The sequence below is a fragment of the Stegodyphus dumicola genome, chromosome 7 (assembly GCF_044657685.1).
Source record: "Stegodyphus dumicola isolate Sdum_Otavi_A_Nest chromosome 7, ASM4465768v1".
Classification (NCBI taxonomy): domain Eukaryota; kingdom Metazoa; phylum Arthropoda; class Arachnida; order Araneae; family Eresidae; genus Stegodyphus; species Stegodyphus dumicola.
In genome coordinates, this window is record NC_140774.1 from 107,113,901 (window position 1) to 107,129,063 (window position 15,163).

A 15,163-nucleotide genomic window follows, 5' to 3' on the forward strand; every position below is an offset into this window, starting at 1 on the left:
TATTATACATTTAACAGGGAAAAATAAAAATAAATAAATAAATAAATAAATGTGTCAGAAACATCCAGTAATATTTGCAAATATCATTTTCAACTTAAGAATGCAAGAAGTATAATTAGAAGTAAATAAATCAAACTTGATTGAAAACTATATTGAAAAAAGAGTAAACATGATATAGGTAAAGAAACATTGCACAAATACACAAAGTAACCACCAACAGAAGCAGAATTCTTCTAATCATTTCTGCATGTTGTTTGAAGTTTGCATATAAAACAATATTTGACAGTTTTGAAATTAGCTTTTTGGCTAATTCATTTGTATGTGCTTTATTATGCAAAATCCTAGGTCATTAACATAATTCAATTTTCAGTATGATACTACCTGCACTTAAATAATACAGAAAAGCAGCATTTAATTAAAATAGATTCAATATGAAAACCTACAGCTCAATGAAATTCAATCTGAAATTAGTTGTGTATGCATACAAATTAATTCCAATTTGTGACTACATATATGCACACAAATTAATTGCATATACACGTTTCTTTCACAAGGCAAATTAGATTTATAGAATTGTTACAGATCCGCTTGACTGCATAGTTAACATATGCTAGATTGGTGTAAAATTAATGAACAGAATCATTCAGAACCAAAATGTTCACCACTTGTGTAATAACTGATATTATAAGTAATTACAGAGTATGCTTAAACAATGTGATTAACTACTTCTGGGAGTACATACTTCTGGGAGGGGTGGGTCATTCAGTTATTATTATTCTAATTTCAAAATCAGGATTGCATGGTAATCACATAGGTTGGAAATGCCATCACCTTATGCAAGCACAGAGTGAACACAAGAAATGAAAATGTGACTAAAAAAGAAAGAAAACGTGGAAAGATTCAGTTCAAAGGACTCCTGCTAACACATATTTTTTTCCCCACTTTCTTCACAGTTAAGTCACATAAAATTCAAGAGCAAAATGTTTCAAAACAGCATATCTTTAGAATTCCTGATGTATTTGAAAACTAGCCACCTAAAAGAGTTATTATACAAAAAAAAAAAAAAAAAATATATATATATGTACTGATTTTAATGAAATCTAACTTGTTTCATAAAAATAATTAATATTTTTAATTAGATATCTCAGGATTTATACACATTTTAATTTAAATCAATCATATTAGGAAGTAAAACGTAAAAAAACAAACAAAAAAAAAAAAATTAAAATTCCATTTATTGCTTTTCAATCATTTTATTTGCTAAACAGTAACAGGATTAAATTTGAAAGTTAAATATCTTATGCTTTACGAAATGGTAACATGCTGCTGCATGAAGATAACAAATTATTCTATTTGAGGCTGTAGCAGTAGATTGCTTTCAAGAAACCTAATTTATGGATTAAAATTGAAAGATACATTTTGCCAAATGGCAACACTTGTTTGGTGTAATGGAAATGTAATATATTTGTTAATTTTTATTATTAAAATTGTTTTAGTTCATAAAAAGTTATTTGTATTTTTTTTAAAATGTAATCAATGCAGAATATAATCACTTTTTTTAAATAACCTAACACTAATCAATAAGATTCCTTGTTTAATAATTGACCTTACGTTTAAAATCTTTGTATGTTTTCAGATCCTACACACTCATATTGCTAGTGTCATTAAATTACCAATATCTACATCTGGTTCACCTCTTCAAATTAGATGTAAAAATTTTTTATCTGTTACTTTTGTCATACCCAAAGAAAGAGATAGTCATGACATATACACATCTTTATTAAAACTTTCTCAGCCTGGTAAGTGCTATTTTTATCTTTCTTTGTGTTACTATGAAGCTAAATAAAATTTTTAGCACACTTGACAAATTTTAATTGTAAGGTATGGTTTCTGTTTCAGAACTGTTACAATATTATGGTTTTAATTTAAGCAATTTTCAAATTCACAAATTTCAGTGTGAATCAATTTGAATATAAAATATTCAATTAGAGTTGTTTAATCTTTGAAAAAAGATTTAACATATTTACACTTGAATTGTATGTGTAGAAGGAATTTAAAATGCATGTTGGAAACAGACATCATCAAATCTGAAAGCTTGTCTTAAATTCATAACCAAGTTTAACCCTCTGAGCACCATGACCAGTCATGAGATATTTTATCACTTAATATATATATTTATCCAGTCATGAGTTATTTTGTCACATAGTATATTTTAGCTTATAATTTACTTTTGCTTTTTTACTTTCTGTAATAATATAAATGTAAGTTCATGAAAATAGAGACTAAAATAAGTAGGTATACAAATTTAGCTAATAAAGGCTGTATAAATAAATACAGGTCTTCATGATGGATCCAAAAACCTGCACCTTTCAGAGTGTTAACACAGCTGGTAACTGCTGTAATTTTGCTCTTTTATGAGCTATTGACTAATTAGCTAATTAATTTCTATTTTTATGAGATTGTTTCAAATCAGAGTGTAATAAGAAGAAAAAAGAAATACCCTTGAAGTAGAAGAATGTTATCGGATTTAGCAATATCAAATGATACAATATTTAGCAATATTTGTATCGTTTGATAAACGGGGTTTAAATTAATTGATTTTCATTTGCCCTTTACATGCTCCTTTAAATCTAATTTCCAGTTAAAATATCTAGGAAATGAAAGGCACACTCAAAAACAAAACTGAAATTTTGAGGGGGAAAAAGCCTGACAAGAATGTAGCATTGAAAGCAGGTTTTTTGCATTGTTTTGATTGAATTTCTTTTTTTATCCTACTGTGCTGTATCTGAATATGTTTTTTGATATTGCTAGCAATTTTAATTTTGATTTATTTTTTACCACAAAGTTGTTAAACTTAATTTTTTTTTCATTTATAATATGCAATGATTATTTACACTGTTTTGAATGAATTCCATTTTGTTCCTCTTTGCTATCTGAATATGATTTTTTGAATTTTCTTATAATTTTAATTTTTCAGAATTTTTTGATGAATTATTATAATTAAATGATTTAAGATGGTTCATCAGCTAATTTTGGGTAAACAGAAACATAGTGGTTTTCCTGGGAGGAAGGATTCAGTTGAATCTGATCTACCTGCTCTTGAGAATGTTGAATTAGATTTTAATTGTATTTCTGTTCTTATTTTATATATTTCTGTTGTTTTGAGGATTTCTTCTGGTTTAAAAACACTAGTTTGATGGGTTTTTTTATATTTTTACTGGGAAATTTTGAGATTGTGCTGGTTTTAAATTTCATTTCTTTCAAGGTCTTTGTGATTTTAGTTCTGAATTATTTTAGCAAGTTTCATGGATAAGTGGAATGTTGCTACATTGTTGAATATCATATTGGTGATGAAATCTTCATCCTTCAATGTTGATGCAAAAATCTAGTCAACAGGCATAATCCTCCAGCTTTAATTGTTGTAGGAGTGGTAAAAATATATTTTCAGGTGCCTTTTGGCAAAAACTGGCGATTTTTGGAGGTACATGAGCACAGAGTTTGTGCACTTTTTGACTTGTTATTTTGGCTTTGTGTAGCGACGATTTTTGGCGCAAAAATCGCCACTATGCAAAGCCAAAGTAATAAGACAAAGAATTGCTGAAATTCGGTCACATCGACCTATTTTCACTTGAAAAAAACCAGAGAATTGCACGAACTTGGCATTGCGCACTCCCTTTGTCTGTGTACACATCGATTTATTTTTGCTTAAAAAATCAAAGGAGCAGCCAGTTCTACACTAGAGCCAAACAAAAAATTTATCTCAATAAACTACATTTTAAATCAAGCAATGAAATAACATAAAAATGGAAATTCATCTTAGCACTACATATAGGAAATATTCGCTTACCTTATGTAGAAATTTCCATCTCTTCAGTCAGACAAAATTCCTTAACAGCATTCAACAACTTCCTAAAATTATTTGAACTAAAATCTGTATACTGGTGTCGCCACATAAACATAGACTCCAACTACTACGTATTCTCTGTACGTTTCTACAGAAATTCATGAAAAACTACAAGCTACAAAAAGTGTGGAAAAAAACTACGTATTTTATAGAAACAGAATAGGAGAACCAGTACGTAAAACAGAACCAACTGATTCATCTGATGATTGACTGAATTTTCGTGTCATCATATATCGCGTGTTGAGTGCATTGCTGGTTTTAAAGAATAGCCAATCATAGATCAGTAACTCCAACTGTTAATGATTGTCAATAGTTCCCCCGCAACATCTGTCTTCTTTGTCTGTCTCCCAGGTTCGTTGCTGCTGTGTGTTTAGCCTGCCTTCAACTCCATTGTTTGGATTACAGCGATAGCTTAGCATGTCTTGTGAACTGTGATTCAGGTAGAAGTTTTTTGTTAACAATGCTACCTCGAACGAAAAATTATCAAAGCAGAAATTTAAAGATTCATATTCTTCAGAATTTCTATGCATTAAAGCATCCAAAATTATTTCTGTGAATCATGCACACTGCAGTGTAGGCAACAAAGACTTCTCAGTTGCACATGGCAAAAAAGATGATTAAACGGCATGTTTTTTTCTCAAAAGTATATAGAACTTGGCACTGTAAAATCTACAGAAATAATGAATTTCTTAATAAAAGATGACGAAACAGGTCCTATAGAAGCCGAATGCTATTTTGTTCAATTTTTAGTTGAACAAAATCTAGCGCTTTCTGTTTCAGATCATTCCAAAGAGCTTTTCAAAGCAGTGCTTCCGTATTCAAATCAAGTATAATGATTCGAGGTTGTCCCTGCCACCTCTTGCATATAGCTGCAAAAAAGTCTACTGAAAAATGAATTGCCTCAGAAATCGAAATATTGTTAATAGATATATATTTTTATTTGGAGAAAAGTTTGAAACAGAAGCATAGCTTTAAAGTTGCTCAAAAAATTTTGGAACAGAATGCAAAGTCTCATAAAATTTTTAAATACTGCAGTATGAGATGGTTGTCTCTTTTTAGAATCTATAACAAGGATTTGGGAACAGTGGGATGCTGTGATAAATTTTTTTGGAGATCAACCAGATAACAGTGAGAATGAAGGAAGGAGATTGCAAAACATTAAAAAAATGTTGCAATCACCTACCACCAAATTGTGCTTGTTATTTTTGAAAAATACTTTGCCTTTGTTTCTAACAGTAAATATTAATTTTCCACAACAAGCTCCTTATATACATAAATTGAGAATAGAATGTGTTGAACTTTTAATGAATTTATTTGTTAGATTCATAAAACCATCAGTAATTTCTAAAGAAAATGAAGATTTTACTCTTAACATCTCTTCCATTTCAGAAGTATAGTAAACAAAAAGAAAATGAAATTTAGTGATTGGTACGGGAAACAAGACTATATTTAAAATATGCCAAGTTGATTGAAAGTGAAATGAAACCATTTTTCAATTCTGTGCAAGCTTTTTTTGTAACTGCATATTCATATATAATAGATAAATTACCACTAAGTGATCTATTTCTAAAACATGCTGAAGTTGCTGACATTAACTTGAAGACTGAAGTTTCATTTTCACCTGGGTGCTACTTTGGTAGATGGTTGCACGGATTTTTGGCGATTTACTTGATGCAATTGTTGGCACGGTTTTAACAATCGTCAGCCATCTTGAAAAACTCTGTTTTTACATATTTTGCCCATAGTAAAGTATTCAAAACTTTAAAAAAAATAAGTATTGTTAAAAATAATTGACTATTTTTTTGTTAAAAACGTTTTTTAAGATGGCAGGCAAATGTAATAAATACATTTACTATGAGTATAAAATACTAAAGTAAGGTTAAATTATTACTTTCATATAGCAATGAAATAAAATAAAAACATTGCATCAACGTTTAATTGGATAAGTAAATATTACTTAAGCTGAATACCATCAAAATACCTTAAATTCAAATACTTTAAAATAAATAAATGAGAACGCTTTGTATACTAGAGCTAAAAATGACAGCAATTAGAAGTTTACTGCCAGTAAAAAAGGAGGAGTGTCTAATACTTTTTTACTGTTACAGCGGTTATTTCTTCCACCGTGAACTACAATGCTATATACGGCCGTCCTCAGAATCGGCTCTTTTAACGATCTTCATCCATGATCCACATTTCTCGCACTTCATTGAAGAAGCAATTAGCGAGGTTTCCTCCAAAAATTTAAAATAAATTTCCTCTGACCCTTGTAATAATTTATAAATAAATCTTTGATTAGGAAAACCAGGTTGCCAAAATAAGGTCTCAAAGGACAATTTTTTGATTCCGATACCAATAATTTTTGGTACTAACAATAACAGCATTAATCTTTGAAAAGGACATATCCGTTCCTTATGAAATGTAAGGAATTCGAAGAGATGAATAATAAAATTTTAAAATGGCGCAGTAATGCACAAATATTCAGTAACTGATTACAGCTCGTTAATGCACAAATATTCTGTAACCAATCAGGGAGCTGATTACATCACACATAGAATTAATGTTATTTAAATAATCATACATAATAACATAATTTTTCAAACAAAAATGCAAAATTAAATTGTATTTTAATATTTAACAGCCATAAATAATGCTTAAAACATTAGATTAAATTTATAGATATTAAAGCCAATTACTTCTAAAGTAATGTGACATCATTCATTACATCATCCACAACATAAAATTACATAAAATATCATAAACAATAAAATTTTTATTTCAAATAAAAATGCAAAATTAAATTGATTTTTAATATTTAGAAGCTATAAATAATATTTAAAAATATGGAATTTATGCACAATAAAATGCATTATTTTTTAAATAAAATGACAACAAAGTATCAGTTACAATAAATAACTTGTCTAGCTAATGAGTTTACCATATGTCGTATCGCTTGCCCCCCCCCCCAAAAAAAAATCACCAAACCATCTGTACAACCATCTACCAAAGTAGCGCTTTCATCTGTTTCCTTTTCATCTGTATTTGATAAATACTTTTCCATCCATTATTGATGAAAAATATCTTAATCAAGTGGAAATTGAATTTTCCATGTATCAAGTAGATGATTTGAAAGAAATTGTAGATTTGTGTATTGATGGGAAGAAATTGCCAAATTAAAAAATATGAATGCGTGCATTAAATACAAAGTATTGCCTACTGTAATGCTTGCTGTCTTAATAATACCTCATTCAAATGCAGCTTGCGAAAGAATTTTTTCTATTGCTAAAAAAATCAGACGGAATTTCGTCCAAATTTAGGTCCTAAAACTCTCGAAGCAGTTTTGATCACAATTAATGAATGGTTAATTACAACATGCATTACGCACGCATTTTCAAAGTCGTAAAAATGTTGTTCGCACGTTGACTACTGACAAGTTGTGCTGCAGGTTGGAGTCTATGTATAAATTCACAAAAATAAGAGTAAAAAATATCCTCCGCAGTGTCAGTATCTTCCGACATTTGACCATATGCATTTCCTTTGTACAAACAGGACATTTATAATAGCTACTAAATAAGCCTTCATTTACACACCAGTCAATTAATGCTTTTCATCCCTTTCATTCCAAATCGTACAGAAACTTCAAATTAATCTTACTACATTTAGCTATTTTACTGTGTTTTTACTTACCACAAAATAACCAACATCTAATACACAAACAAACTCTTCCAGATCATCATTCAAATTCACCGCAATTATGCAATCAATTACATCATAATAGGGTTTCCATAACATTCAACTACTCAGGTTACCATAAATGAAACAACAACTTAGCGATAATCCAAGGGGAACCATTAAATTTACTCTGTAACCGCAGAAGCTTTTACATGGTTGGTATGGTTTGAAATGCAACCATTGACGCAAAATCTTTCACACATTTTTTTTTTTTTTTTTTTTTTTTTTTTTTTTTTGTGGTATTCAGAACATCTGGTCAATTGACAGGCCGGACATCTGCTGGACAACAGTGTTACAAAATATATGGAATGAGCTCGATTATCATCTAAATGTGTCTCATGTCACTAGATGGGCACATACTGAATATTTGCAAAGAATGTATAAACTTGGTGAGTTTTTGATTCTTTTCATATATCTTTTGTGTGTCTACGTAAAATACTTTTAAAAATATAGCCTTTTCAAAATGAATGAATTCGTTTATGAGCCTGTATATATACACTGAAGAGCCAAAACATTATGTTTACCTTCTCAATAAAATGTTGTGCAACCTTTGGCCTGCAAAACGGCTGCAACTCACCTTGGCATGGATGCCACAAGTTCTTGTTTGGAGACAGGTTGTACCAAATGTCTAAGCAGCAGACATGCAAAGTCGAGATATTCCAACATGGTAGTGTTTGAACTCTGAGCTGCCCTTCATGACATCCCAATGTGCTCTATTGGGTTAAGATCCAGTGGGTTAGGTGGCCAGTACATTAATTGGAATTCATCCTTATGTTTCCCGAACTACTCCAGCACAACTCGAACCTTGTGACGTGGAGCATCGTTCTGCTTGAATACATTTCTAGTTGCAAAGACAGGTGCCACTTAAGAGTGCAAGTGATCCTCATTTATGTTCAAACAATCTGCAGCTTTCATGGTCTGTTCTGCCGTAACTAAATGTAAGAGCCACCCATGAGAACGTCCCCCTAAGCATAACACCACCACCAGTAGCCTGTGTATGACCGACCAGCTGTATAAGAGCAATTGTTTTCCTGGAAGACAATGTACCTTGACACAACCATTGATGTGACGAATGAGAAATCATAATTCATCCAACTAGGCAACTATCTTCCACTTATACGTGGTCCAGTCAATGTTCCCGGTCCCACTGTAGGCATAGTTGACAATGGCACTTAGTCAACAGAGGCACACAAGTGGGACATATGCTGGGCAGTCCCATATCCAACAGTGTCTGCTGAGCTGTTTGTTGCAAAACACTTGCTGCTTGGAACTACATTGTGTTAAGCTGTCAGCTGAGCCACTTTCTGATGCCGATTTTGCTGTACCAAACAAGGCAGTCTTCAATGTCCTTTTTCATTGATGATGTGTGGCGTGTCCAACATCGTAGCGTGTACTGCTGGTTTCACCAACATTTATTCACTTTGTAAACGCCAACAGTGACAGATTTTGAACAACCTACCAGTTGTGCAGTTTCATTGATACTGAGTCTTTTCACCCATTACAATCTGCCCACTATAAAATTTGTTTAGATCAGCAGCCTTTCCCATCACTTTCAAAAGTAAGTGTAAGAATGATTCCTTACCTCCTCCAGCAAGACTCGCAGTGCTGTCTTCAGTGTGATCAGACGTGCCTTTGTTTCTCACGCTTGTCTTGCTTTGGATTGCAGAATAACCTTTTCGGAAGCAGATTTCTCATGATATTCAGATTTGTGAAGTGTTCCCACATGTAAAGATATCAAATTTGTGTTATCTGTTCTCTGGATATGGCGATTTCTGTGATCCAAGTATAGTGTGTATTGTGCGCTTAACGACTACTTTTGTTTTGTGATATAGTGCTGGTGCTTGATGATGATATTATTTGTATTCTCTGCAAAATACCTAATTCAGTAATATACATTTGGGATACCCCGTGCTCCATATATGATGATTTTTGTGCATACTGTGTTGTGCTTATAGTGTGCTTCAAGATACTCCTCTATTTCTCATCATAGTGCTTTCAAATAAAACACAAGTGTTTAGAGGTGTTAAAATATCAGTTCCTTACAAAATTATGATTCTGGGGATATATAATATGTGTATTTTAAATGATCTCTTTGGATACTATGTCTGAAATAGAAGTTTGTTTACGTTGACTTTGGTGCAATTTTGCTATCAGAGATGCTAATTAGTAGCTTTTTACCTTGACTTAATTGATTTAAATGTATGCTTCTTAGCTGTTGTAATGTAATTCTTTAAGTTAACTAGGATTATACATATTATAGACGTCATTTTTATGTAAATTGTATGTTCTTGCATGTAATATAGTAGGCATGCTGATTTACACCACTGTTCCTCATATTAGATCTACTTTCGCTTTTGCAACATCTCAATTTGCAGTTGCCATTAACTTTCTTTTTAAAGATCTCAAAATAATTTAATCTTTTAAAGTATCCTATCTTTCTTTAACATCCTCCTTGTCTCCATTTAAGTAGTATTTGATATTTTTTTAATATTATTATTGACAGTTGATATGTGCATTATAACGTAATTGAGGTACTTTTCAGTATTTATCTAATAAATTCAATGCTGAATTCAGTTCATTATTGTGCATTTTACTATACAATGGCTGAAAGCGATATTTCTACCGATTTGCAAATGGACTCTCCAGACACAGATTATTTTTTGGGCAAAATAGGTAAAAACAAAGATTCTGTTAAAATTATTCAACCTGATCTAAAATTACTATGAACTTTGCTAAGTCCTTTAAGAAAAAGGATCTATTCCTAGTGAGTCTACAAAAGATGATTAGTGCTATCCATAAGGAAAGTGCCGTGCTTCAAGAAATAATAGTTTTATACAGTCAAAAGTCGTTAATCCGGACTCATCGGAACTTCGGCGATTCCGGATTATCGATTTTTCCGGATTATAGATCATCAGTTTAAATCTGATAAGATGGCATGCAGAAATTATAAAATTAAAAATATGAAACCATAATTTATGAAATAAAGAACAATTATGATCTAAAGGGTATCAAAATTTACAAAAAAAAAAAAAAGCTTAATATTTATTTGTGTACTTTATTAAACATTTCTTTCAATGTAAGTTGTTTAAGTTGCTTCGTTTTTCATGTGATAATACATTCTCTTTAATTCTATAAACAGACGTAATTTCTTGTTCAGTTACAAAGTTCTGCTGTTCAAGTCCTATAATTGCTGTGTCTACCGACTAATTTGTCGATTCAAATTTTTTCGTTTTCAATAACCTCTGTCACTTTCTTCGCTATCGGAAACGAATTATAATGACGAGGAATTTGATTTATATAAAAGACAGAGTACATCGAGATGAAATACTACATTTAGTAAGGAATTATAAGCCAAATAAAATAAAAACATCTGCTCTGAAGATAAGGATAGTGCTGACAGATCAACTTCCAATTCATTGCGCACTGCAGCGTTAAAGATAAACAAAGTCTAGATAAACAAACGTTAAAGTTTAGATAAATAAAGGATATGCCTTTATCCATTTTTTGCAGCAATTCCACTTTTTGTTTAATGAACTTTGAAATATACTTTCGCTTTGTAGATTTTTTACATATTAATAAATATATATCAGAAATTCTATTTGACATAATCGAAAGTTCAAGCTTACTTTTATAAAATTGCTCTAACAGTCTGCAAAAAATAATAAGCCGATCCAATTCGAAGATTAAGGAACAATGCAATCTGCAACATTAACTGAAATAGATAATTAGATAATTCTACCTTAGCTTATACCGTCCGTTATACATTAAACGCGCACTCGTAAACGTATTTTGCGCACACGCACAAGCATATTTGCAGCCGTAAAGGTCTTACGCGCATGCGTCGCATTCACGCATAAATGCGACAGAAAGTTTGTAGCTTTGAGGTCCGGATTATGGGTGTCCGAATTAACGACTTTTGACTGTACCAAAAAAAAAAAAAAAAAATAATGCAGTTGAGCTTGTCCAGATTTTGTAGAGTATCATTAATGTTAATACTATAGATAATTCTGTGATTACTGACTGGGATAGTTTGCATACAGAAGAAAAGTGTTTTCAAACTGAATTTGTTTTGAGAACTGACAATTATGTCGGACGTCTTATTCTGATATTGCGTCTTATTCTGATATTGCATTTGATTCTGTTTTAGAACATTCTGCTGTTGTTAAGAATGGGCAAACTGACATGATTGGATGAAAAGATAAGACACAACAGTTTGGTCTTTTATCAAATCATTTCTCTTTTCTTCAGTGCTTCTGGTAACATCCAGAGAAAGAATTCCTAGTGTTAATAAATCTTCAAAAACCACTCTTGATAATGTTTTGCTAATATCTTTCACAGAATTTTCTAATTCACCTGAAATTCTTCATGAACAATTGGCCACTGTTGTTCATCCATTGAAATTAGGCATTGTGATTAAGCAGCTGCATGTTACCAAGGACTTTTGGTTAGTTGTGCGAATTCTGAACAAGCCAAACTGAAATCTTCTATTAGTTCTAATACTGAGACCAAAAAATTGAAACTTCATGAACATTGATCACCAATGGATACTATTGTCATCTTCGTAGTGCCTTCAAATGCTACTTGGCAGATATTCAAACTTCTTTCTCTTTGCATTTGTTTTCAAAACTACATCAACCATTACAACTGATTACAAGTTTTTCTGGTAAAAACAGATATTCTGGTACTGAGAATTATGTTTTAAGAATTAGCAGACTAGATCTTGCAGTGCTTGCCTATCGAGGTTGGATATATATTAGATTTAATGCCTGTTCTTTTCGCAAGACTTATCAAATAAAACGATGTTATGGATGCCAAGCTTTCGGACATCACATCAAACAACGTAGAGCTAAACTTTATTGTGCACATTGTGCTCAATTGCATATAATTCCCAACTACTTGTCTGTTATAATGAAAAACATAGTACATCTCACAATACTGAGCATTATGCTAACTCTCGCACTTGTACTATTTTCCACCAAGACTTAAATTCCTTTATAAAATCCCAAATAGGTAATTAATAGATTTACTCAACTTACTGATATGCATATTTCATCTAATTTTAACATGAATTCATTTTGTAAAATTAAGTTGTAAACATATATCTATAGTCTTGCAGTGTTTCTCAAACCTGCTATAGACATAATCTCTCACGGACCGACCAAGAAATATTTGCCAGTCTGCGAAATATCCAGCTATCTGTTCAAAATCCAGCGTCATCGGCCGACAATCGATATTACAACAGCACCTACATTACAATAATAATAGTTTACTAGTTTAGAAAATAATATGATCGATGATGATTTATTTATGTGAAAAAATTATGGCAGTGGGTCGAATTATTAAACTCACCGGTCCACGAGAATGTATCAAAATATTTTACCGGTCCTCAGAGTAAATCCAGTTGAGAAACACTGGTTTATAGAACACACAGATTTAGTTTGTCCTCATTTGTAATATTTGTGCATATTAATGAAAAGAAATACATGATTTGCATACGTTTCATATACATATCTTTGTATCAGAATATATTGTCTTAGAATTATGTATTGAATAGTTTACTAAATAACTTTAATTATAGTTCTTATTTAATTTTGTTTATGTCTAAGGGAATTTTTCTAAATTATATAGTCTATGTAATAATGGACTACCATATTTGATACCTGAGTTTTAACTCTTTACTATTTTGGAATTATTGGATTTATTTTGCTTGCAACAGTAAATTTCTCTTGATTATAAGAATTTTAATCTTTTATGATCACAAGTGCAAAATTTTAGGTACTTATTTAAAATTTGAATGAATGAATAGAATTTAACGAAAAGACTTTATTGGACTTCTATTCAGCGGAAAATAGTTTTTTCCACTGTGGCCATAATTAAACTACTAGCCAACTTTAGAAAATTATTTAATTTTACCAATTTTACTCACAATATTAAATATTTACACACCTTCAAAAACAAGCTTTCAAAAATTCATTTTGAGTAACTATAAAGGATACACTTTATTAAAAGACCTGGTACTAGATTTTCATAAATTTAAATTAACAATTAGAAATAAAAAATCTAAGAAAAGTTTCTGCAAGATTAAGTTTCTTTAACTCATTGTTTGATAAAATAAATTTCAGTAGTATTTCAGATTTATTGCAAATGGTACCAGAAATTTCAAGAAAGGAACTGATTATATTTTTTCTCTCAAGCTTAAGAAAATTTTTTTTTGATTATGTTAACACCTGTTAATCAGGAACATAACTACAGTGGGAATATTAATGGCAACCTTTCAGTAATTATTACACTTCAGAATATTGAGATTAAAGAAATCAACTGCTATAATTTTGAAAATTTGTATATATCTCTTTGAAAGATTTTATGACAGTCTCTTGCAACTATCAAAACTATTTCCAGAAGTACTTACAATTTTAGAGCTGAAGACAAATGTAAGGATTTCCATAATATTGTAATATTTCATGACTATTTATTCAGTTTAACCCCTTAGTCATCGTGCCCGTCTCTCATACGGGCAGCTGGTTTGAATAAATTTTGTCGTGCTTGTATCTCACGTGGGCTAAGCATTCTCAATAAAAAGTCATGGAAATGTCAATTTTTATCATGTCCATATTAATTTTATTTGCAAAGTAGATTTACAGATGACAACATAGTATTAGCAATTTGATTATACAGAAGTAGTATACAGATTTAGAAAAAAAAAATTAGTTATAACATGTTTTGAAATGATTCAAATTCGTGTTTAATATTTGTAAATTGTGTTAGCTCAAGTGAACAAGAGCATTTCAGTTTTGAAGAATCGGGAGCTGATTCAGAAGGCATTCCCACTTCCCCCCCAGATACTTTTGATTCTGAAGTATTGGAATTTGAAGACAGTGATAATAATAATGGGCGATCCTGGTGAATTTGAAGATAGTGATAATAGTGACAAAATTTGGTCTATATGTGAGCATTTGATTAAACTACATCAAACAACAATTACTCCTAATAGAGATATTACCATAGATGAAACTTTGATGTAGCTCAAAGGGTGTTTATCTTAGTGCCAATAATATACCCTTGAAAAAAGCAAAATTTAGTATGAAAGCACACATACTAAGCGAATCTGCTACTGGTTAGACAGGGTGTAGCAAATAAAAGTGCTCTGTTCAGAGTCACTCTGTTCTCTGGGCCACTTTTATTTGCCTCACCCTGTATATGGTCATTTATTGTATATACTGGGAAAGGTACTTTATTCCATTCTAAAATCCAATCTCTATTGTTACCTTTACAAGCTGTTTACAAGCTGTTATGACTTTGATGATGCCATTATTGAATCAAGGCCACTGCATCACCTTAGATAATTTTTGTACTTCACCAGAATTATGTGATATCCTATTGACTTATCAAATAGATGTGGTTGGAACAGTTAGACAAAATAAAAAGTTTGCCTTTAGCATTGAAAATTGGAAAATTAAAACTTGACAAAGTTATATAATTTAGACATGGAAAAATCCTTGCTTTGAAATGGAGGGACAAAAAGGTAGT

At 31.1% G+C, this 15,163-nt stretch overlaps 1 protein-coding gene across 4 annotated transcripts in view; it reads left to right on the forward strand.

Moving 5' to 3' along the window:
* Mtmr6 (Myotubularin related protein 6) overlaps positions 1-15,163 on the forward strand; it is a 169,951-nt gene that overhangs the window by 31,014 nt on the left and 123,774 nt on the right. For all 4 annotated transcript variants that reach the window (XR_015042178.1, XM_085820692.1, XM_085820690.1 and 1 more), the window contains one exon: positions 1,637-1,799. Coding sequence is in view for 3 of the 4 variants with exons in the window: in XM_085820692.1 (XP_085676818.1) it covers positions 1,637-1,799 (163 nt within the window). In the remaining variant the exon portion in view is untranslated. The remainder of the gene's footprint in view (positions 1-1,636; positions 1,800-15,163) is intronic.